Genomic DNA, 25,854 nt, shown 5'->3' on the forward strand with positions numbered 1-25,854 from the left:
GTTCCTCTTGGTATACTCGTAAGCACGTGACATCTCCCGCCGCGGCCCCTCAGTGGCGGAGCTGCCTGATTGTCACCCTTGGGAGAGTCACGGTATTTGCAGTGGCGATTTTCTGCGCGTCTACTGCCCTCTTAGCAGTAAAACTATAGGTTGACGTCGATACAAGTCACCATATGCATTTATCCAGCACAGCTTTGGGCGAAATGTCGCAACCCTTTTAATCCTACTGCGCAACACCATTTTCTCGTGATAAAAATTTTATCACGATGGTTACTTATTCATTAGTATTATGTAGATTAATTAATTAGAAAACTTCAGATACGAAAATTTATCTTCGAGCTATTTTCTTTTATTCGTGAATTAAGATGACAAATGTGTGACTGTTGTCCCTAGATATTCGCACTACGAATGCTGAAAACCTGGCGGTGATAAAGGGCAGTACATGTACCTTCATTGCGTGGCTACGTCAGTGTTTCGTCTGTATCAATATAGCACTATGAGGGTTTTACTTAAAAGATATCCTCCAATATTGCGGATTGTCGAACAGTAGGTATAATCGAGAGGTGAAGTTTCAGAGTATGGGTATCACTTTTGCGCCGTAGAATATGTTCTTCGCCGAAACTGCACTTCCATGAAAAGAATCACAGTCGCATTTTCCCGTTTGCATAGACACAAGGTATTTGAATATATGGCCTGCCTTTTATATTTATTTTGGGCTGCGGTACTTTCCTATTCGCAGTAGAAATCGAAAATACGTCTTGAACGAGACGCCACAAAACGGATCTCTCTTTTTTTTTCTTCTTTGCGAGGCCACTATAAATAAATATAAAGCATAGATCGAAATTCTACGCCCCAAATTTAATACACCTCGGCTTTCTTTTTGCAATGAGACCAAGCATTAAAATTTGTCGATTGGTTGCCGAGAAAAAACATCAAATGTGGCTCCATAGAAAATGCATGGGGACGGAGAGCTGGTATGCCCTCTTCAAATAGTCGCAACATCAGAATTCCGGAATTCCAACAACATCACCTTTGGTAAATTTTGCCACACAGCTGGAAAGGCGAAATTAATTTGAAGGATTTTTTTAAAAACATATCTCTTGATCAGCATTGGTCTACAAACTTTAAGGACCGAAGGTCTGGAGCTGTACAATGCAAAGTTGGTTTCTATGTCCCTTTGTTACCTCGGAAGAATTCCACGTGATAGGATGGACGAAGGGTTTTGAATCATGCACCCTTAACAGAGCTTCCTCTCTTTACCCCAGGTTAGCGGCACATGAGAAATGTTATTAGAGCGATGGCCGAGAAGGCTCCATTGATCGCGTGTTCGGCACTCCTAGCAAACTCTCAGTGCGTACAGAGAAGTCCCTGGCGCAATAACGCGGAGGCTCAACCCAGGATCATTAATAACGGGGGCTGCTGATGACGTTTATTAAGCGAGCACTCATCATTGTATGCTACGTCCCGACATTTGTAAATGATTCAGCTGGTGATAAAACGCCTTTCAACCTGCAGAGCAATCAATATGCAACAGCTATACTGGGTGTTTCACGAAGATCCCCGGGCTGAATAATTCGTAAACAGGTGGAGCGTTGTTCTCTTCTTTTTAAGCTTTCTTTTCAGTCATCATTCCTGGGACACCGGCCAAGGACTACGCAGTGAGTGGCTCAATTGCGTACTCATTAATTATCAAAACTCCCGATTTTTAAATTTTACTTCGGACGCTTTCGGAACATCTGTTTTACCGAACCGGATCATCAGCGAAAACTATTCCAGGAAAGCCCTGTCGACACTTCGTGATTTTTCGAGTAATTAATTGATTTTGGCTTACATATTTCTTGCGCGGACCAGCGAACTAATGCGCTTTTTCACTCAGCTGTCCGGCTGCCAATTACACTATAAAAACATAGCTTCACCGCATAGCACGCTCCTAGCCAACCATCATCCCGAATGACAACGTTCTCTCCCTCGATTTGATGAAAACGGGGGGCGTACGCCATTTTTGTGGCAATTGGGTAATTCCATTTTAAATCGACCAAGGTTCGCCGATGACATTTTTTGATTTCAGTGAAAAAAATATATGTTGTAAATGACCTTAAGTGAAGACGGAAGCAGGTTCCCGGAGCTTCCTACGATCAACCAGTCCACAGATGGAGAGGGGGTAAGGTGGCGCCGTCCTCGCGACGTAATTTTTTCTCACGACTTTGCAGCCTTACTGATGCCACTTCATTCGCATCACAGCACTCATAGCTAGCACACGTAAAGTATGGACACTCTAGTATACTTGTACGAAGTGAAAACGGTGTCACTTTAAAGGGACGCTGCAGAAAAAATGCACAAGTCAGCAGATATGACAAAAATTGCACTTTTTGTAGCGCTCATTGCTTCTTGACGGCAAGTCACATATTCATAAATGAAGCATGCTTTTAATGTGCAATCTTTCCTCTATCGTTCAATACATAGAAAACCATTCTAACGCGTTTTGTTGCCGAAAGAGATGTCAGTAAAGTTAGGTGAGAGCAGAAAATTGACGATGTTTGGTTTGGCATACCTCAGCCTCTGCAATACTTATTCCAATAATTTTGCGGTTACTGAAAGGCCAACGTATCCCCTAAATCCAGCTGCAAAAATATGTTGCACTATTTTAGTAGGGTGAACGCAGCGAATTTTTCTCTGTGCCCAGGTCTCGCCGTTGCGGCCTTCACTCCGACTCCACTTTCGAGTGGCACGCCATCGCACGTTTCCCATTTCACAGGGCCTTCGATCTCCTGCCGATGACACTTAGTTGTGGATACGTCCACGTCGGCATTCTTATTTACATGCAACCCTTTTATATGCCGTTGCGAGACCAACAGATGGCGTCTGCCTATTATGCCGCAGCAACTGAGAGCGGAATACTGACTCGCGATATGTAGCCGAGTATAACAACAACTTTTGCAGCAGTTTTGTTAATACTGCACAGGGTGTGTGCTTAAAAAAAATTCTGTACTGGGAAGTGCTATCAAGCGTCTCATTGCTGGAGGTGCCGTCTTTATTACAGCTGCAAAAAGAAGTTACAAAAAACTGTCCGGCTACATTGCATAGGTAGCATATGCATCCCCTGAGCCCCTTCATTATTTGGTCACTTAGACAAGATTTGGTCAATAAAGAGGAAGGTTGCACCACGCCAGACAAGGCGAACCCTTGTCGTGAGAACGCGTCGTTCATTCTTTTTTATTAACATATGTCCCAAATAGATGACACGATAATTTCCATCGCAGAAGGGCATGATACGTATGCAATGAGTTACTTCTTTTTGCGGCTGTAATAAAGGGCACCTCCAGCAGTCAGCCACTCGCAGCGCTTCTCAAATTTAAATTTAATTAAAGAATTCACACCTTGTGCAGCATTGACAAAACTGTTTCAAAAGTTGTTGCAATACTCAGCTACATAACGTCAGTCAGTACTCCACTCTCAGTCACTGCGGTATAATAGACAGACGCCATCAGTTGGTCTCGCAACGGCATATAAAAGGGTTGCACGTAAATAAGAATGCCGACGTGGACGTGTCCACAACTAAGTGTCATCGGCGGGAATCAATGCAACATCAGAGAGACCGAAGGCCCTGTGAAATGGGAAACGCGCGATGGCGTGAGACTCGAAAGTGTCGTCGGAGTAAAGGCCGCAACGGCCAGACCTGGGCACAGAGAAAAATTCGCTGCGTTCACCCTACTAAAATAGTGCAATATATTTTTGCAGCTAGATTTAGGGGTTACGTTGACCTTGCAGTAACCACAAAATTATTGCAATAAGTATTGCAGGGGCTGAGGTATGCCATACCAAACATCGGCAATTTTCTGCTCCCACCTAACGTTACTGACATCTCTTTCGGCAACAAAACGCGTTAGAATGGTTTTCTATATATTGAACAATAGAAGAAAGATTGCAAATTATAAGCATACTTAATTTATGAATATGTGACTTGCCGTCGAGAAGCAATGAGCGCTAGGAAACGTGCATTTTTTGTCATATCTGCTGACTTTGGCATTTTTTCTTCAGCACCCCTTTAAAGTGACACCGTTTTCACTCCGTACAGGTATACTAGAGCGCCCATACTTTACGTGTGCAGCTATGAGGGCTGTGATGCGAATGAAGTGGCATCAGTAAGGCTGCAAAATCGCGAGAAAAAACCACGACACGAAGACCGCGCCGTCTTGCCCCCTCTCCATCTGTGGACTGGTTGATCGTAGGAAGATCCGGGAACCTGCTTTCGTCTTCACTTAAGGTCATTTACAACATATATTTTTTTCAGTGAAATCAAAAAATGTCATCGGCGGACCTTGGTCGATTTAAAATGGAATTACCCCGAATTGCGAACTGCACAATGCCACAAATATGGCGGCGCCCCCCTCCCCCCGTTTTCAACAAATCAGGGGAAAGTACGATGTCACTCGGGATAATGGTTGGCTAGGAGCGTGCTATGTCGTGAAGTTAATTTTTAACAGTGTACGGTTTCATTCGCATAGTCCACACCCGGGGGTGACGGAAGATAAGGAACAGATCTCCAGAAGGAAGAGACGCTTCGGTATGCCTTCTCCTCCTCTGCCCGACTAGTACACAGTCAAGCCAACACCACCTAGGTACAGAAGGCCTGCTTAATGCCTCCTCTCACTTCTTCACGCACATATAAAGTCAGCCAATCGCAGCAGCCAGTCATGATGGCAGCCAATCTCCGCAGAGAATTTTAAAACCCAGGCCTTCAGTGACTATCAGTGGCCGCTTATGCGGCTGATAGCGGATCGTTTCCGTAGCTCTACGGCCGCTGAAAGCACGGTTCTGATTGGCTGACTCTTAATTGTTACGTCACGTCGCTTTGTATATAGGTGGTGTTGTCACAGCGCTCGCGGTGGGGATGGAGCAACTTCGCCAATAATCCTGGCGGCACAGCGAGCGCTATGTACTGTCAGAGACACTTCTAACTTTCTACTCGTTTCCGTGGTCTCGCTCCGATAAGCGCCACGCTAGCGGGCAAGGTCGCAAACAAAAAGTGGACTCCTCCAGAGGCAGACATGTGCCCGTTACCGAAAAAAAGGAACTAAATACCGTTACCCGTTACTTCAGAAAAAAGTAACTAAATACGTTACTCGTTACCAACATACAAAAGTAACGAGTTCTCGTTACTCACAGGTAACGAGTTACTTTTACGTTACCGCAGCATAGTTAAAGGAGCCAACAAACACGCCGTCACTTGCCTTCAACTCTTTATTAATGAGGAATTGCACTTCAGGAGAAGCTGATACTCGAAATTTGTCGTCCGTCATTCGTGTTCCGTGTCTCTCGGCCCGTTACCATGAATCTATATCAGTTTGCCTGAACCTTCTCCCTTGTTTCCGAAGTGGGGGTGATCGGAGATTACGAAAACACAAGAAAAAACACTGGTTTTCGTGCCACAGATCACCAACGGTTCCCCAAAACAGACGAGGGGCTGCGTCATAATTTAGAGCGCTCAGGAGCTTAGCAAATATAAGAAAAGTCGAAACGCGTTTTTTGTAGCCATAGCACAACTGGTGGCCATTCTTGGGAAGGCCTGATGGTCGGAGATTACGGAAACAAGAGAAAGGACAACAACACACAGTGAGGGACTGCAATAATATTTTGAGTCACACGTCACGCAGGTCAAATCTGCAGGCATTGCACCACACGAAATGCCGAAATGTGCTCCCTGTGCTCAAGAAAAGGAACGAGTAACGTCAGTAACGAGTTACCAATTTTTGTAACTGATTCCGTTACTATTACAATTTTTTAAAAAGTAACTGAATCGTTACTTCGTTACCAAAAAAAGTAACCGTTACCAGGTAACGAGTTACTTGTAACGAGTTAGGCACAACTCTGTCCAGAGGTGGCCGGGTGCCGACGAGGTATCGCATTGCCGCACGAAGGTCTTGGAAGGAACGTGTAAAAAAAAAAAGAAAGAAAAAGTAACAAACCCAAGCAGCACAATGTACTGAAAGTCGAGTGCAATAGGTGTGGACGGTATGTGTCTTATCGATGTTCACGAGTCTGTTCAAGACATTCCACGTACCCGTAAGAGCTCTTGCGCTAAAGTTTGAGGAGGGCGAGTGGAGCGCCACTCTGACCCCTACCGTCGGAATGCCACAACACGCGGCCGCTCACGCCTTGTATGCATAACTGATAGCAACGAGTAGGACGCGTCAAAGAGTTCGCCGTTTATTTATTTTTTCCGAAATCGAGCTTTACTCTTGTGCAAAATTGCAAACTACTTTGGTGTCGTACGGTGCCATAGCAGCAAGAAGGTGGCTAACGCAATGACTTGCCCGCCCAAGAAATGTCCCCGGGAAAGATATCCCCGAATGGCAGCGCTATTCCGGCAGCTGGCGATATGCAGGCGGCGGTATTTTTGTTGTACTCAAGGGCTAGCTAATTCCTGAAATATGAAGCCCTGAAATAATTATTCCTCACTACTGCCACCGTTTACCATTTTCTGTCATAGACTTGCATTGCGGCTGTGTAATATCCAAGTATAATTATTGCAGTCGACAAATATTAGCATCCGTTCTAATGAAATAGAACACAAAAACTTTGACCATATATACATTTCGTTTTCTTGCAGTTGCTTTGCATTTTTCTGCTTTTTATACTAAAAGTCGACTGTGCAGCCGACGCCTCGGATAATTGTCGCTGTGTGACAGTAACATCCCCAGTCTAGGGACGACGAAAACAGACACACACAGACAGAGTTTGGACACATCTGCATGTGTCTGTTTTCGTCGTCCCTAGTCTCCGAGTCTTACAGACATGAATTACACTCACCAGCTCACTTGTTTTAAGCAATTATTTCATTTTGTCACCGTCACCAGAAACCCCATATATAACTTTTTGTTAAATATGCGTACGAAACCAAAGCTTGTGCACATATACACGAGGCTGTATTGTATACAGGGTGTCCCAGAAAACGTGTCATTGAATTATAATAAAAAACCTACACCACCTAGAGTCAATGGCATTTGTTCTTACTGGGTTTTTGCCACCTCCTCATGTGAATGTCGTGTAACGTAAGTTTAATTATGTAAATTTTTGCGAGCTTAAAGGGACTATGAAATTTCCCGAACCCCCGTACTTTTTTTCGATGGAAACTGTTCTTCCCGCAGAGAAACTAATATGCCACAAATTTTTCCGGACGAAATCGCTCCACTCTGCGAGGAGCGCGCGCTGGAAATGTCTCTTCCGCGTTCCTCCTCTCTCGCGCATATTTCCCTGCCGATGGTGTAACTGTACGGACCGCACTTCGGTTCCCCGTTACGTCACCGGTGTTGCACAATGGCAAGTAATGCCGCGAGCTTGCGCTGTGGCTGCCGCCACTGCCGAAATCTGCCGATCGCGCGAAAGCTGCTGTCATGGAGATTTCCACTCCCGATGAACGCATACGCGGGATCCTACGGCGCATGCTCCTGGCGGGATTCCTCGGCTCGGCAACACGTCATCGTGACGTGTTGCCGAGCCGGCCGTGGTCGCGTCAAGTTACCCGTTGTGTCTCCGCTCGGCAGCTCCCCACGGCGCGGCGCCAGCTGTCCTCCCTTCGCCGCTCCGTTTAAATTCGCTCCCGAGAAGTCCGCTCGCGCGACGAAAGTAAAATTTCGGTTCTAGACTCAGAAAAATGTCTTCTTTCGAACGAAACGAAGAAAAAAATCGTTTCATAGTCCCTTTAAGTCGGAAATTTGCCTAGTAAAGGTCACTTTTTTACCTCACCAATGTGAAGAGCGTGTCTAATTTAGTCAAATTAATGATAATTGACAGGGTATTCAGGAGCTATCCTATCGGAAAAAATAGCCGAACATCATGGTCTACGGAGGTCGAACAGAATAGCGCACGATGAATTTTTCAGCGCAATCTTTGTCAGTCCGGCGAAAGGAGGTTGGAAACCCAGCCCTCCCCGACATGGCAGAAAGAGATAAAACAGGCACGGCTTATCACGTCCGACTTTCGCTGGGATAATGCTTTCCCTCTCCCAATTTTAGGAACTGTTACTTTTTCTACTATCACTCTGTGGGCTGGCTTCGGAACCTCCTTTCGTCGTACTGAGAGCGACTGCGCTCAAAAACTCATCGCGCGCTATGGTCCGATGCTCCGAAAAGCATGATACTCGGCTATTTTTTCCGATGGGATAGCTCGTGAATATCACTGTGAATTATTATGAATTTGAGTGAATTCGGCACGTTCTTCATATTGGTGGGGTAAAAAAGTGACATTTACTTGGCAAATTTTCGAGTTCAGTTCGCAAATATTTACATAATTAAACTTGGAGTACATGACATTCACATTAGGAGGTGTCAAAAACCTAATAAGAGCAAATGCCCTTGACCGCATGATTCTAGGTGGCGTAGTTTTTTTATTATAATTCAATGACACGTTTTCTGGGACACCCTGTATGTATGGTTACGTATACATGTATACAGGGTGTCCCAGAAAATGTGTCATTGAATTATAATAAAAAAACTACACCACCTAGAGTCATGCGGTCAACGGCATTTGTTCTTACTGGGTTTTTGCCACCTCCTCATGTGAATGTCGTGTAACGTAAGTTTAATTATGTAAATTTTTGCGAACTGAACTCGGAAATTTGCCTAGTAAATGTCACTTTTTTACCCCACCAATGTGAAGAGCGTGTCTAATTTACTCAAATTAATGATAATTGACAGGGATATTCAGAGCTATCGCATCGGAAAAAATAGCCGAACATCATGCTCTACGGAGGTAGCACAGAATAGCGCACGATGAATTTTTCAGCGCAATCTTTGTCAGTCCGACGAAAGGAGGTTGGAAACCCAGCCCACTCCGGCATCGCAGAAAGAGATAACGCAGGCATGGCTTATCACGTCCGACTTTCGCTGGGATAATGCTTTCCCTCTCCCAATTTTAGGAACTGTTACTTTTTCTACTATCACTCTGTGGGCTGGCTTCGGAACCTCCTTTCGTCGGACTGCGAGCGATTGCGCTCAAAAAGACATCGTGCGTTATGGTCCGGTGCTCCGAAAAGCATGATATTCGGCTATTTTTTCCGATAGGATAGCTCGTGAATATCACTGTCAATTATCATGAATTGGAGTGAATTCGGCACGCTCTTCATATTGGTGGGGTAAAAAAGTGACCTCCCCTTGGCAAATTTCTGAGTTCAGTTCGCAAATATTTGCATAATTAAACTTGGGGTACATGACATTAACTTTACAAGGCGGCAAAAACCTAATAAGAACAAATGCCGTTGACCACATGATTCTAGGTGGCGTAGTTTTTTTATTATAATTCAATGACACGTTTTCTAGGACACCCTGTATGTGCACAAGCTTTGGTTCCGTACGCATATTTAACAAAAAGTTATAGACGTCTGTTTGAACGAGGCGGACATATAACAGCTGATTCCAAATTTAAATAGTCAAGAAGTTTGCTGAAGCTGCATGGCTGTGCCCGAAAACGCTTCGAAATCATCGGTACTGTGTTGTCCAATGGCTGTTTATTCTGTGTTCATCGTAGAGTCGTGAACATTCCGCACGCGGAGAACATAGCGAGAGGTCCCAGGAAAGCGCAACTATTTGGGTGTTGAACCATAAAACAGTTTGCCTTTCATTTAGATGTCCTGTTATTATTTTTCAACTACTTTCAATTAATAACGGCGAACGTTTTGTTAAGTCCCCACTGAATTCGATAAGCACCCTGCGAATTAATCTTTGTCTTCTTCTTGTGATGCCTGATTTTTCTCAGAATGAAATTTATACTTTGGCACCCCCAGTGCACCAGAGAAGCACACTAAACACTCTAACAAACAGCGTCATTCACGACATACACGCGTTCTGCATGTGTACATCGTGCTGCATATTGTTCACGTGCTTCAGCAACTTTCTTTTAAATAATTTGTCGATCCTTTTGACTTTTTCTATCCGTAAAGCAGATAATAAACACCAACTTAGCCAGTGTAGACTGAGTGTTGTCTGCTAGGGAGCGGCCGTGTGTTGAAAAGGTCACCACGAGCGGCGCTGAAACACAAGGTTTGCAGCGCCACCTGGCCCAGCGCAACAGGTCTTTCAGTACATTGCGCTGCTTGGTAAAGGAAAGCAGACGGTGTCAGAGGGAATTATATCACTATCTTAATCTGTTGTCACCTGCCGTGCCCTGTTTTGTAAGGAGCAAGAAGATCGCTGTTTGTTATCGCGTCTGCTTTCTCTTGTTACGTTTTTCTTTATTGTTTTTTAATCGGTCCTCACAACGCCTTCCTGCGGCAATGCGATAGCTTGTCGGCACCCGGCCACCCCCTGACGAGTCCACTTTTTGTTTGCGAGCTTGGCCGCTAGCGTGACGCTTATCGGAGCGAGGCCACGGAAACGAGTAGAAAGTTAGAAGTGTCCCTGACAGTACAAATCGAGTATAGGAGACAACAGGGAGAGGGAATACCGAAGGATCTTATTATTTCGGTGTTAGCGCCGCGAAGCAACTGTGGCTATGAGCGGCGTACAGAAGTGGATAGGTGGAGAGAGGACAACAGGGAGGAGTGGGTGACAGAGGGGTTAGTATGCGTCCTGGGCCGACTTCAGGGGAACTGTGCCGACATTCGACCGAAGGATCTATTGCCAAATGTTTCTTGTGGCTGTTCCTTATCTTCCGTCACCCCCGCGTGCCAACCCGGCGAATGAATCCGTAATTGGTGAAAATTCTCGCCACGTGGTTTAAGCACTCCATGCATCGTTGACAAAAGTTTGGATATCTTCCGTTCCTGCGCTTTCTTTACGGAGCGGAAGAAATTTCGTACTTTCGCTTGGGTAACGCTGCAGGTACGTGTCTCCAACTCTGTGCGACATATACAGTGTGACGTTCTTCTCCCTACAAAATTGGATTACTGAGTCCGAGTTCCCCGATAAGTAAATCGTTGCCTAAATTATTTTGTTACCGTTCGAATTATTCATCTAAGAAAAATGTAAACGAAAGGCAGGTTCTACTTTACAAGCAATGCACACCGAAAAAATATTTCACTTGAATCGCTGGTATACGAGGTACATTTGGTGCTTGTTTTCTGTGCGCAGCCGGAGATGGCTCTCGACTGCCAATTGAGTGGAGCGCCGTATTCAGTAAGCACAGCACGTCTATTCTCTTCTCTCTCGTTGCCCACTCTTTGCTTTGTCATTCAACAGGCCTAGTCTTGTCACGGCCTATAGCGGCGTTTCAGCGAGCTACTCTTGTCGCGCGCCAACACAACCCCATGCCCATAGCCACAAAACGCAACTCAAACTCAACCACAAAAACTGCTCTTGGAGCTGCGCCGGCAACCCAGCGGCATCTCTCTTCTCGGGCTGCACCGTTATCGCAGCAATGTGCTCCGCATGAATTGGCTAAAAAAAAAAAAAAACAACAACAACAACAACAAAAAACAAACAAACAGAAAGAAACAGAAGGAAGCGCCAGCTGTTGAATGCGCACAGAATGCTCTTCGGCGCCTCTAAGGGCCTACGCACATGTGCATGGGAACTTAGGAAAGAAGTCTACCGAGTCGAAATGAATTTGTTGTGCTGCTCATTGCAGGAAACAACACTGCGTGTGAGAGACCTTGCGTTGCATCAGTAAATGCTTATGCAACAAGAGGAAAAAGTATGGAAAGGAAAACAGAGCAAAAGGCACCGGCACGGAAAATTACACAACCAAGGCAGTTCCTCAAATACAGTAACGTTGATTTGATTCAACCCGAGGGAAAAACGACGGAGCTTGAGAGATGGAAATAATGTTTGCCATCCTTCTCATCCTTTGTTATTTCCATATATCTCTTCTGACGCGCTTTCCACCCATCCCATCCCATCGTCATTCATGTAGTTGTTGTTGACGCGCTTGTCATCTTCAGTGGAGTCTAGTCAACCCAAAAACTGCGCAGCACTTTTGCCATACTTGATGGAATCGTCAATCATGCAATATGTTTGCCTCAATGAATGTCGATGTGCAGTGCTTGAGGCTTGCGCATCTGTACCGGTGCTGGTGACTAAGGCTGTGCGAATATTTGGATTTTTCGAATACCAAAGCGAATAATCATATACTCGATTCGCATCGCGAATCGAATATGAAATTCTATATCTGAATTTCGAATCGATGCCTTTTCCGAACAATTCTTTCCAAGGATGCCTCTTCCGAACCACCGTGGGACACTGATGTCTCGCCGAGACACATTGTTAGCGCCGACCCAAGATCGTGTCACTTCCCTGCGTCGGGCTGACTGAGTTCCAAGTAGAACGAAACAGCTGCCCTCGGCTGGGAGTGCACGATCAACTTGTAAACATATGCTCAACGTGCAGCCACAGAGCTTCGACTATTTTTCCTTTGCATATATATATATATTGAGGTGTACAGAGTGTATATTGAGAATACAAATGGAGAAATGAGAGAATGCACCATGGCTGCACGTGAGGTATGTGTTTACGAGTCAAGCGTGCCACAATCCCAGCTGTGGACGGCCGTTTCGAGCTTGTTGGCTCTCATCGGCGCAGCGTAGGGATGTGCCACGCTCTTGGGTGGGCACGAACAGTATGTCTCTGCAACACATCAATGTTCCAGGGTGTTAGCAACACCTCTGGAGACCGCAGTGCAAAGCCAGTAAGTACAGGTACAAATGGAGAAACGAGCGAATGCTCCATGGCTGCTCGCGAGGTATGTGTTTACAAGTCAAGCGTGCCACAATCCCAGCTGTGGACGGCCGTTTCGAGCTTGTTGGCTCTCATCGGCACAGCGTAGGGATGTGACACGCTCGTGGGTCGGCACGAACAGTATGTCTCTGCAAGACATCAATGTTCCAGGGTGTTAGTAACACCTCCCTCTGGAGGCCGCAGTGCAAAGCCAGTAAGTACAGATGCAGAAAGGTAAGTACAGAAACGTCGTTTTGAAGGCATAGGCATGCCACCCTCGTGTAAATAGGCAGCGATTGATTTTCATCTGTGACACATCGTTGTGAATAAAACTTTTTCCGAAACGGCCGTCCACAGCTGGGATTGTGGCACGCTTGACTTGTAAACACATACCTCACGTGCAGCCATGGAGCATTCGCTCATTAGAGCCCTGCAATTTGCTCATTAGAGCCCTGGGCCCGGGTCCCCGACCCGGCCCGCGGGTCGGGCCGGGCTTGTCATTGGCTGTGTGCCCGAGCCGGGCCGTGCGCGGGGCGACAAAATACGCCAACACCGCGGGCCGGGCCGGGCCCGGGCCGACAAACATGTTTCCGAGAGTCAGGCTCGACCGGGTCACGCAGCTAATTCCACGCAATGGAGGACTATTAGTTCATATCATCACGTGCTTGCGTCATTCGTGTGCATAGTATTTGCAAAATCAAGCAAGGGACACTGCATTATGCGTATGATTCGACCCTCTATAACATTCTCAAAGCCACTTTACATTGCTCCTGACTCCTCACGTATTTCACAAACACGTTCGCAAAGCTTGATGAGAGGGGTAAGGATTGGGGGGGGGGATATATTTATTAGACGAAAAGGGAAAAAAACGGGGAAAGGTCAGCCAAACGGGACGTCGGCTTGCTATTCCAGAAATAAGAAATAATAATAAATAAATAAAAAGAAAAGATAAGAATTAAAGAAAGAAAGAAATAGGAAGGAATAATAAATAAATAAATAAATAAATAAATAAAGAAAATTAAGAAATAACAAATAGGAAGGAATAAGAAATAAATAAATAAATAAAGAAAATTAAGAAATAAAGAAAAATAAAAAGAAGTAGGGAAAAAACGAAAAACTACCAGATGATGAAAGAAGGATGAGGTAGATTAAAGACAAAGATGACAAAAAAAGATTACTAACAAACGGTGAAAGAATGATGAGATGAATCACAGAAGATGACTTTAAAAAGAAAGCATGAGGTTAATGCGTTGAAGGTGAGAGTGGGGCACAGAAGAAGAATGAGATTTCACGACTGAGTTCACAGGCTGTTCATCAGACCTGAGTCTCTCAAGAAAGTCAGAACTGCTGTGGTCACAGACTGCTGTGTGTGATCTCGTACTGGGCCGAGCAGAGTGGCCAGAGAAAAGTCCGTGCACCTAAGCTCGAGTAGGCGTCGTCTCAGCGTGGCTCGAGGGGTGTCGAATCTGTGACAGTCGAGGAGAAGGTGTGGCACATCAGCTTCAACAGCGCAAGTGGGGCATTTGGGCGACTGGAGAAGACCCATTTTACAGAGAAGTAGAGGTGTCCTGGCGACATTAAGGCGTAGTCGGTGTAGAATGGACGCTTCTTGACGCGAGCAGTGGTGTGTGGCAACGAAATCCATCGACGGGTCGATAGACCGGAGATGGTCGTTCAGTCGGACAGCGTCCTCTTGAAACTGCCGAGTGCCGTTATAACGGAGTCGCTGTGTCTGTAACCGACACGATGAGGCTGAAAGTGGTAGGAGACAGTTATTGGAGGTGCCGTCCCCATGTGCCCGACGTGCTAAGGCGTCTGCGCGGGTGTTTCCGTGCAGGCCGGTGTGACTGGGTACCCATTGGAAACACAGGCTATGACCAAAGGATAGAAGTCGGTTGTATATTGCGACTATCATGGTGTCTAGGCCGCCGATTGTTCTGGAACAATAATTTGCTAGAACTTCTAGCGCCACCTTACTGTCCGTGAACACAACCCAAGCGCCAGGCGGTGATACCGCTCTACCGCAGTGTTGCGAGACGGCAGTGTTCTAAAAGTGTTCGGGTCACCAATATGACGAGACAACAAGGTAGGTCCGTTCTGGCCAGAGGCTACGTCTGGGCTGCTTTATTGTTTGGCCAGCGGAACGGTCGCGGCACGAGATGATCTGGGCAGGTGACGATGAGCTGATGACGGTAGCGGTGCCGCTACACCGCTATGTGGTTCAACGCTGTCAGTATGGCGAACAGCTCGGACTCTGTAGATGACGTTTCGTAGGGGAGCTTGTGCGCCACTTCAAGGTTTTCATTTGACATATAAAAGGCTGCAGTAGATCCGCCTTGAGACACTGATCCGTCAGTGTACACAGGGAGTCGTTGAGAGTACGCTAAGTTAAGGTGCTTCAGTGTAAGTTGGTGAGCAACAACGGGAGGTACAGAGTTTTTCTTCAGAAGACCAGGAATGTGATCACATACAGGAGGCCTGCGAAGAGTCCACATCGGCGGGGCATAGGAAAGCACTGATGGCGTGGTGGGGAGGTGCATTTTCAGGCGGTCAACAGCAATACCAATGCTGGAGTCCGGACAGTCAATATCAATGAGCCGAAGATGATGGTAAGGATGCTGTGTGAGGTACCGCGCATATATCCGGAGAGTTTCCACGTCTCGTAGGACGCCTGCTGGAGTTTCGCGTGCCTCTGCCAGGACAGAATAGGTCTCTGTCGTTCTAGGAACTCCCAAACAGACACGGAGGCTTCGGGCCTGAATATTGAGAAGTTCACGCTCTCCGGATAAGCTGAGGCCGTGTAGAACAGGCAGGCTGTACCGCAATGTGCCCAGAATCAACGCTGTGTGCACGTGACGGAGGTCAGCGCATGAAGGGCCCCACGACGATCCAGCAATGCAACGTAAAGCATTTACAAAACCGCTGGTCTTGGTGGCTATTGTTTTCACGTGCCGGGACCACGTCATGCCTCTGTCTAATGTCACGCCAAGGTACTTGCAATGAGGCACAAAGTCCAGCGGTGTCCCACTGACGAACAATGGATACCTTTGGAATGAGCGTCGTGTGAAAGCCATGGCAACGGTCTTAGCAGGAGAGACCGATAAGCCTCGGTCGGCAAGGTATTCTACAATAGAATCCAAGGCGCATTGTAACCGGCGTTGGACGGTGTCTCGACGGGTGGCAGAGGTCCATATGCAGATGTCGTCTGCGTACAAAGTGATGCGGGTATGATCACAAAGCTGGGCGGGAAGCGAAGCCATTATAACATTAAAGAGGAGAGGGCTCAATACACTTCCCTGTGGGACACCACGACGGACTGGATGGAAAGCGGTGTCACCTTCCATTGTGCGCACGAAGATGCGTCGGTCAGCTAGAAAGTCCTGGATCCATGAGGCGGCGCAACCTCCTATTTCCGCCTCTTGTAGCGTCGCGACGATGGTGCTGTGCAACACGTTGTCATAAGCTTTCTCTACGTCGAGAAAAACTGCACCGGTGAGGTTGCCTTCAGCCTTTGCTTGTTGGACTTCAGCGACGAGATCGAGTACGTTGTCAATTGCTGAACGTCCCTGACGAAATCCTGCCATCACCTCAGGAAAAAACCGCGTGCTCTCCAGGTACCAGTTCAAGCGGCGGAAAACCATGCGCTCCATTGTCTTCGCAACGCAGCTTGTGAGGGCAATCGGGCGAAAGGAATCACTATTATGCGGTGACCTGCCTGGTTTCAGAAGAGGAACAACCATTGCAGTTTTCCATCCGCGTGGAACTTCACCTGTCCGCCAGGTTCTGTTAAAGAGCCTCAAGAGGAGCTGACGCCCACATAAGGGGAGATTCCGGAGGGCTTTGTACGTCACCTGGTCAGCTCCAGGCGAGGTGTGCTGGGGGGAATTCCTCAGGGCAGATTCAAGCTCAACAAGCGAGAAAGGTACGTCCAAGGCAGGGTCTGAAGAGGAATCCAGCACGATAGGGATATCACGTGCAGAAGACAGCGCAGAGACTGAGAGCGTGGTGAGACGTGCGCAGTACTCTTCAGCGATCTGCAGAACTGAGCGCCCGGAAGCTAGTGATAACGATAGGAATGGGTTCCGCTGAGCAACTGGGGCAGAAAGCCCCCTGAGCACGGTCCATATACGAGACATAGGTGTACGGGGTGACAAAGATGCAGCGAAGTTCCGCCAGCGGTCGCGCGCTAACTTACGTAGACGTAAGGATTGGGAGGAGTTTATAGACAGCACCCTCTACATCCACAAAAACCTGGTAGTGTAACGATAACGCGCTTGCCAGCGTGCGTCCTGGATTTAATTTGGTCTCGTGCTGTTGTGGTGTTAAACCGACAGTTCTTGTATGTTTGTGGCCGTGACTTCTCTTCTTATGAATTGGTGTGATAAGCGCTTGAAATGCGTACGTCACGGCTGGAAATACTAGGCCGGGATCTACGCGCTGAATCACCGGGCCGGGCCGGGCTCTATGCACTGGGCCATCGGGCCGGGCCGGGCCGGGCATAAAAACCTGAAGGTTCGAGCCCGGGCCGTGCCGGGCCATTTTTCGATGCGCCCGGGCCAGGTCGGGCCCGGAAAAGTCGGCCCGTGCAGGGCTCTATCGCTCATTTCTCCAGTTGTATCTTTACTTACTGGCTTTGCACTGCTGCCTCCAGAGGTGTTGCTAACACCCTGGAACATTGATGCCTTGCAGTGACATACTGTTCGTGCAACCGCAAGAGCGTGTCACATCCCTACGCTGTGCCGATGAGAGCCAACAAGCTCGAAACGGCCGTCCACAGCTGGGATTGTGGCACGCTTGACTTGTAGACACATACCTCACGTGCAGCCATGGAGCGTTCGCTCATTTCTCCATTTGTATCTTTACTTACTGGCTTTGCACTGCGGCCTCCAGAGGTGTTGCTAACACCCTGGAACATTGATGCCTTGCAGCGACATACTGTTCGTGCCGACTCAAGAGCGTGTCACATCCCTACGCTGTGCCGATGAGAGCCAACAAGCTCGAAACGGCCGTCCACAGCTGGGATTGTGGCACGCTTGACTTGCAAACACATACCTCACGTGCAGCCATGGAGCATTCGCTCATTTCTCAATTTGTATCTGTACTTACTGGCTTTGCACTGCGGCCTCCAGAGGTGTTGCTAACACCCTGGAATATTGATGTCTTGCAGAGACATACTGTTCGTGCCGACAGAAGAGCGTGTCGCATCCCTACGCTGTGCCGATGAGAGCCAACAAGCTCGAAACGGCCGTCCACCGCTGGGATTGTGGAACGCTTGACTTGTAAACACATATCTCACGTGCAGCCATGGAGCATTCGCTGATTATTCCAGTTGTATCTGTACTTACTGGCTCTGCACTGCGGCCTCCAGAGGTGTTGCTAACACCTTGGAATATTGATGTCTTGCAGAGACATACTGTTCGTGCCGACCGAAGAGCGTGTCGCATCCCCACGCTGTGCCGATGAGAGCCAACAAGCTCGAAACGGCCGTCCACAGCTGGGATTGTGGCACGCTTGACTTGTAGACACCTCACGTGCAGCCATGGAGCATTCGCTCATTTCTCCATTTGTATCTGCACTTACTGGCTTTGCACTGCGGCCTCCACGGGTGTTGCTAACACCCTGGAACAATTATGTCTTGCAGCGACATACTGTTCGTGCCGTCCCAAGAGCGTGTCGCATCCCTACGCTGTGCCGATGAGAGCCAACAAGCTCGAAACGGCCGTCCACAGCTGGTATTGTGGAACGCTTGACTTGTAGACACATACCTCACGTGCAGCCATGGAGCATTCGCTCATTTCTTCATTTGTATCTGTACTTACTGGCTTTGCACTGCGGCCTCCAGAGGTGTTGCTAACACCCTGGAATATTGATGTCTTGCAGAGACATACTGTTCGTGCCGACCCAAGAGCGTGTCACAACCCTACGCTGTGCCGATGAGAGCCAACAAGCTCGAAACGGCCGTCAACAGCTGGGATTCTGGCACGCTTGACTTGAAAACACATATCTCACGTGCAGCCATGGAGCATTCGCTCATTTCTCCATTTGTATCTGTACTTACTGGCTTTGCACTGCGGCCCCCAGAGGTGTTGCTAACACCCTGGAATACTGATGTCTTGCAGAGACATACTGTTCGTGCCGTCCCAAGAGCGTGTCGCATCCCTACGCTGTGCCGATGAGAGCCAACAAGCTCGAAACGGCCGTCCACAGCTGGTATTGTGGAACGCTTGACTTGTAGACACATACCTCACGTGCAGCCATGGAGCATTCGCTCATTTCTTCATTTGTATCTGTACTTACTGGCTTTGCACTGCGGCCTCCAGAGGTGTTGCTAACACCCTGGAATATTGATGTCTTGCAGAGACATACTGTTCGTGCCGACCCAAGAGCGTGTCACAACCCTACGCTGTACCGATGAGAGCCAACAAGCTCGAAACGGGCGTCCACCGCTGGGATTGTGGCACGCTTGACTTTGTAAACACATACCTCACGTGCAGCCATGGAGAATTCGCTCATTCCTCCAGTTGTATCGGTACTTACTGGCTTTGCACTGCGGCCTCCAGAGGTGTTACTAACACCCTGGAATACTGATGTCTTGCAGAGACATACTGTTCGTGCCGACAGAAGAGCGTGTCGCATCCCTACGCTGTGCCAATGAGAGCCAACAAGCTCGAAACGGCCGTTCACAGCTGGGATTGTGGCACGCTTGACTTGTAAACACATACCTCACGTGCAGCCATGGAGCATTCGCTGATTCCTCCAGTTCTATCTGTACTTACTGGCTTTGCACTGCGGCCTCCAGAGGTGTTGCTAACACCCTGGAATATTGATGTCTTGCAGAGACATACTGTCCGTGCCGACCCAAGAGCGTGTCGCATCCCTACGCTGTGCCGATGAGAGCCAACAAGCTCGAAACGGCCGTCCACCGTTGGGATTGTGGCACGCGTGACTTGTAAACACATACCTCACGTGCAGCTATGGAGCATTCGCTGATTATTCCAGTTGTATCTGTACTTACTGGCTTTGCACTGCGGCCTCCAGAGGTGTTGCTAACACCTTGGAACATTGATGTCTTGCAGAGACATACTGTTCGTGCCGACCCAAGAGCGTGTCGCATCCCTACGCTGTGCCGATGAGAGCCAACAAGCTCGAAACGGGCGTCCACCGCTGGGATTGTGGCACGCTTGACTTGTAAACACATACCTCACGTGCAGCCATGGAGCATTCGCTCATTTCTGGAGTTCTATCTGTACTTACTGGCTGTTAAGTTTCTATGATCATCGAGAACACTCCTCTGCTGTTTGTATTTTTATTTTGTTTGCCAGAACCCGGTTTACTCGGTCGCCCATTTCTTTCCCGAGGGTTTTGTTTAAAGTCAATTTCATTGATACACTGCTCCGTGAATAGATGCCGATTATCTCCAGACGTCCGTGTATGAATGGGCATTGTGACATGCGGAACACTGGCGTCTGTCTTCCCTCGGGGACTCGAGAAACATGAATTGAGGCCAAACTTGCCATATGTAGGGAACTCGTTTCCTGCGAGCCCTTTTATGTCTTTGTATACATTTCGTTTTGAGCCACTAATGGGTTTTGGATTTGTAACATCGTCTATTTGTGACAATTATCGAATTCTGGGAACTATCCTTTGTAATTTGCTCGCTTCAGGATTGGAGCATTTTGGAGACCTTTGGTAACGGACCAATCCTGGGGCTGAGAAATGTGAAATTTGCACCTTTGATTTTGTTTGTGCAGTTTGTGGGCGGCACCCTGATTTTGAACAAAAAGGCCCGTCGCCCATGTGTAGGGGTCTTTGATCTGATCTTTTTCGGACTTGCTTGTCGGGAGTCGTCTTGCTGTATATAGATGTAAATAAACTTCTTCCGCTGCGACCTGGACTGGCCTGGCTCTCTCCGCGGACCGGACTCGTGTCGTCCCACCACCACCCTTCACGACAACTCTCTTCCCCGGGACCCGAGGAAGACGTTGACTCTGGCTTTGCACTGCGGCCTCCAGAGGTGTTGCTAACACCCTGGAATATTGATGTCTTGCAGAGACATACTGTTCCTGCCGACCGAAGAGCGTGTCGCATCCCTACGCTGTGCCGATGAGAGCCAACAAGCTCGAAACGGCCGTCCACAGCTGGGATTGTGGCACGCTTGAGTTATGTATATATATACAGGGTGTCCCAGCTAAGGGTATACAGATTTTTGAAAAATATATATAACACGTTTTCCAAGATGAAATCAATTGCAATATAGCATATGCTGAAGGGCACTCCCTAGGAGGGCATTAGCAAAGTCCAAAGGCAATGTCTTAATTAACTTTCATTAATTAACTTGTTAATAATAAAAGCTACAAAGTTGGCCCAATGAGAACATCTGTTCCTTTCGGTCACCTGATATCGTAGCCGTTTCCAGAACAAAAATCCGTTCGATAGATCGCCCGCAAAAAATTCGTGAACGAACGCCATTTTTTTCTTGATTTTGTTCATTGCGCTTCTTAGAAGACGCGTCTTTCCTTCATCCCCAATGTGAGAGGAAGAAAGAGCACACTATCGCCTCTCGCGTCCTGGAAAAAGATTAAAAGGAAACAGAACATGCAACCCAAGATAAGGCCAGTTCCGATGGAGTCACCCGATACATTTGTTTTTGTTTTGTTTCCGCAAGTTAAAGCTCATCTTCGACGCATGAGGCGGCACTGTGCTCCTTCCCCCTCTCACGTTGGGGATGAAGGAAATACGCGTCTGCGAAGATGCGCAATGAACAAAATAAAGAAAAAAATGGCGTTCCTTCACTAATTTTTTGCGGGCGATCAATGGAACGGATTTTTGTTCTGAAAACGTCTACGATATCAGGTGACCGAAAGGAACAGATGTTCTCATTGGGACAACTTTGTAGCTTTTATAATTAACAAGGTAATTAAGGAAAGTTAATTAAGACATTGCCTTTAGACTTTGCTAATGCCCTCCTAGCGAGTGCCCTTCAGCATATGCTATATTGCAATTGATTTCATTTTGGAAAAAGTGCTGTATATATTTTTAAGAAATCTGTATACACTTAGCTGGGACACCCTGTATATTACAAGTAATAAAGAGACTTGGGAAGCCTTATAAGGATTAAAAACAATTGCTAGTTTTATGGCATTTGCAAAAAGGAAATTAAACGGGAAGTACTAGAAATAGATTTACAGTTACATTTAGGGGTCGACGTTTCGGCAGTCAGCGCTGCCTTCATCAGGACACGTTGTTGAAGGCAGCGTTGACTGCCGAAACGTACTGTTTGTATATTTGAACGTTTGTATGACTGAGCACACACGATACGATATATCATCATTGCAAGTACCGGACTGCGATACCAAAGTATGCGAGATAAAAAAAGTGCGCTCCATATCCTCGGGTAGGAGAGAGCGGACGATTCGACCCAATGCCTGCCTCCAATTCCACTATGCAGAAGCGCAACAGGTACTCGAAGTGACGGAGTGTGAAATATGGCTAGGAACGTCTAATCACGTTGCCGGCGAGGGTGCGCTCCAGATTAGTAGAGTCACGGGTGTCGATACTGTTTAGTGTCGGGGGTTACCAGACCCCATGACAGGGAAGGGTGTCTTCTCTTGACGCAATTCCACTGTGCAGTAGTCTTTCACTTAACAATGCGCAAAGCATCCGTGTAATGCTGGTGTAATGCTGGCTCCTTGCCAAAAGGCACGTACCCCGACATTGGAGTCACTGAACAGGGCACCCTATTTAGTGGCACCTAGAATCACCAAATAAGCTTCGCTTCAGAGTATCGACACTGAGGAACAAGGAAGAGCAGGCACGCCATCTTGAACCCTGGACCGACATCCTGCAACACCGTCGTGCCCTGCAGATTTTCCTGGATTTCATGCAAAACAACGGTCTCCTTTATGTCCTCTAGTACGCCGCTCCACATTCTGTACCTTTCGTGTCTCCCTTCATTTACGGGGGCCTTACTCCGCAGATGCTGATGTGCACCTTTACTATCGTCTCTCCCCCATCGTCACCTCATTGTCATTTTACATCTCATGCAGTCCCCTCAGCATTGGGTAGTGGGCCACAACTCAAGTGGCGAACTTCCCCATTCATCGTCATCAGTGTATCTGTTGTTACTGTTGCTTCATATCGCTGCTTATGTTCGGCAACATCAATAGGATTCAGCGAACTTAATTTCTACGTGAAGAATAGGGAATCGACAAATCACATTTGGCACCGTGCTCCCGAGACTACGTGATCAGGCTACCAAAAGCCCTTTCCATGAAACACGGGGCTGCTAAACAAGGTAGTAGAAGGCAGGCGGACATGTAGGTACATTTTTTTGTGTGGTTGTGTCAACTTGTGCGTCGCGTACGTGTTTTTCGAAATAAAGCAAAGCGTTACAGTTTATCCTTCCGGAACGATATATGCTGATACAGTGGCGTCACTATGGTACACACCAACCGGTGCGGGAGCTCTTTGCGTCACCCGGCCCCTTATAATGGACCCCTTTCCATACCAGGTGGTAGGCAATAAGTAACAATGTCAGACTACAAGCAGAAAAAAAAAAGTGCTCGCACAGGGCTCCTCATATTACCACAGAGATAGAGAGGTACTGGTGCGGCGCGTCATCCCCTTCCGTCGCGTCACCCACTGCGGACCGCACGCCCCTAGTGACGCCACTGTGCTGATATGCAAACACCTCTTCGACATCCACAGCGTACGTTCGCATTACCTGCTGTTATTTGGACGCCGCGTATTCGATATGCGCTCCTTCCACATCCAGGAGGAAGAAACCATGTATAGACTGCATTGGTGATTGTGTGAAGGCTACAAGCTGTTATTTATCCGGGTCTGCCCGTTTATGCTTTCGTGTGAAAGCACGACACTTTGCTTTACTCGCGCCCAAATATTATTCATAGTCATCCGCAAGTAGCCAATCAAAATTAGTCAACAACGCTATACAATGCGGGAGATCAGGCTTGCTCCGAAGACGCAACTTTGTTAACAAAATCACTCCGAGCTTTTCTTCCGTAACAATAACGTACCTGTATTCTGCCTATGACTCCACAACTGTCCATTCTGCTGGCGACGTTTACTGTGTTTCCCCAGATATCATACTGGGGTTTCTGTGCGCCGACCACACCTGCTATAACTGGGCCGTGGTTGATACCTGCTCAGAGAAGATCATAACTGCTTTACTGAAGTAGCTAAGCTATACTGCAGCTGCCCTAGAAATAAGACATACCTATTCGGAGCTTAAACCTTTGGAAAGACTCTCGATTGATTTGTTCCAGGAGTGCCATCAGTGTGACGGCGAACTCAACTAAGCTCACCACGTTGTGTTCTTCGCGCGGCTTTTCCTATGTACATACATACACACAAAGAAGCGTTAGATCGTCACCGACATGTAGGTCGTAAGGCAATTTTGCAGTTGAACTCACGCCGTTCCCTTCTCTGCCTGGATGCAGTCCCGCTGCAGCCATGTATGTGCTACCGATTGTCTTGATTTTCTCAATGCCGCTGAACTTTGGCTTCAGGAGAACCTGCGACAGTAACAAAAGTTGAGTAATCTATTGTCATATGGCTTGCTCCGTATAGCCTCGTCAGAATGTCAAAATCTGACCTTGTCAAAATCACAGATGATTTCATTAAGCAGACGTAAGCACTCCAGGCCCTGCTTGTTGACGTCCGTCTCATCGTAGAACTCAATGTAGTTTGGAATTGAAGCGAACATCACCGCTACGCTGCTGTAGCGTTCGTGGTAGAGTTCCTGGAAATAGCACATTGACGAGATTTTGGAGCTTACAAATCATATGGCAACGAATTTATTTCGGAACGAAATGGTCTGCATACCCTAGAAGTCGCTTACCTCAGAAAGCCGGCTATTGCTGAGGAAATGGGAAGCGACATGAGCAGGAAGGATGTTTTCCAAAAGGATCTTGTTGATGCTGCCCATGGTTTCCAGGTCCTCCTGCTCGACACGTAGCTTGGCACGAGAAAGGAAGTCAACTCGGGATGTATATTCTGCCTATGGAAGTACGCGCACGGTGACTGTAGAGTGTCACACGGCAAGGGTTATTGAGCTTACTTGTCTGTCCAAAATATGTAATACAACCACATAGAATACCAGAAACAGCACGGCGTAGGCACTGAAGGGGACATTGGACAACCTACAAGAGAGATAGAAATAAAGGATACAGTATGTGCCTTTTGAAAGAGAACCTATAACTTCAGTAGCAGTCGACCATTGAAACAGCTACAAGGGGCAAATGTGTTACGCGGTGAGAAAAGAGGCCGTATCTTGTATGTGTATTACCCCTGTTACACGGCAAATTGAATGTCATTCGTTCCGTGTCGCACGGTGAAACCAAATGGCAATACATGCGAATGAGTTCGGGGAACTCATTCGGTTTTCCCTCTCGCACCGACTGCCTACCATCGCAGTAGAGAGGTAGCAAAGCAACAACGACAAACCGTTTGAAGAAATCAAAGACGAGTGAAAAGTTGCATTCCAATATTTAATGACGAATTTAATAACTCTTGACACGAAGGAGGGAAGGCTGGACACTGTTGTTTCGGAGAACTACCCTCGTTCCCAGTCGCCACGTTGCCAAGTGTGGTGTAGATAGGCTTCTTACTTGTCTTTGCTCGTGATACTTAGCCAACTAAGTATCGTCGATAACGCAACGGTTTTGTGAAATAATCTAATATTTCCTTAGTTTCGAGAAAAAGAAATAAAAATATAACTAATGTACCTGTATATGTATATATAGCTCCATATGATCGGCCATGGCGTCTTAATTATCGACAGTGACATCCATTGCGGATGACGTTGTTTCTTCGTGTAGCTCGATGCAAGACAAACGAATGGCACTGGGTGCGACAGTCATTTTCTGGGAATGCCATTCAGTTTGCCGTGTGACAGGGGTATTTTGCAATCATAGTGTAACGTGACTTCTACGTATTAGGCGCTTTATTTGACCACGTGTTCTTGATGTCCTGCAATTCCTCGCTGACAATCATGTGCTAGTCGTGACCTGTATTTTTTGGTCATCTGATCATTACCTGATTTGATTTGGTTAGTAAAAATGTTCGTTATGGACATTCTGTCGGTATATCATCGTTTTAAGAAAGCGATGGATGGTTGTTCAGGTGATAGACATGGTAGACGCGACACAGGCTGTTGAAGGTTCCGAAAGGCAATGAGAGTTCGGCC

The 25,854-nt window shown here is 47.3% G+C and overlaps 1 protein-coding gene across 3 annotated transcripts in view; it reads right to left on the reverse strand.

Moving 5' to 3' along the window:
* The window catches only part of LOC135377889 (adenylate cyclase type 2-like), a 305,742-nt gene that overhangs the window by 1,632 nt on the left and 278,256 nt on the right, over nt 1-25,854 (reverse strand). For all 3 annotated transcript variants that reach the window (XM_064610622.1, XM_064610624.1, XM_064610621.1), the window contains exons 17-22: nt 24,727-24,808; nt 24,508-24,666; nt 24,262-24,408; nt 24,080-24,181; nt 23,884-23,998; nt 23,684-23,808 (exon numbers count right to left, since the gene is read on the reverse strand). In XM_064610622.1, the coding sequence (XP_064466692.1) occupies nt 23,684-23,808; nt 23,884-23,998; nt 24,080-24,181; nt 24,262-24,408; nt 24,508-24,666; nt 24,727-24,808 (730 nt within the window). The remainder of the gene's footprint in view (nt 1-23,683; nt 23,809-23,883; nt 23,999-24,079; nt 24,182-24,261; nt 24,409-24,507; nt 24,667-24,726; nt 24,809-25,854) is intronic.

Source organism: Ornithodoros turicata, chromosome 1 (assembly GCF_037126465.1).
Source record: "Ornithodoros turicata isolate Travis chromosome 1, ASM3712646v1, whole genome shotgun sequence".
Taxonomy (NCBI): domain Eukaryota; kingdom Metazoa; phylum Arthropoda; class Arachnida; order Ixodida; family Argasidae; genus Ornithodoros; species Ornithodoros turicata.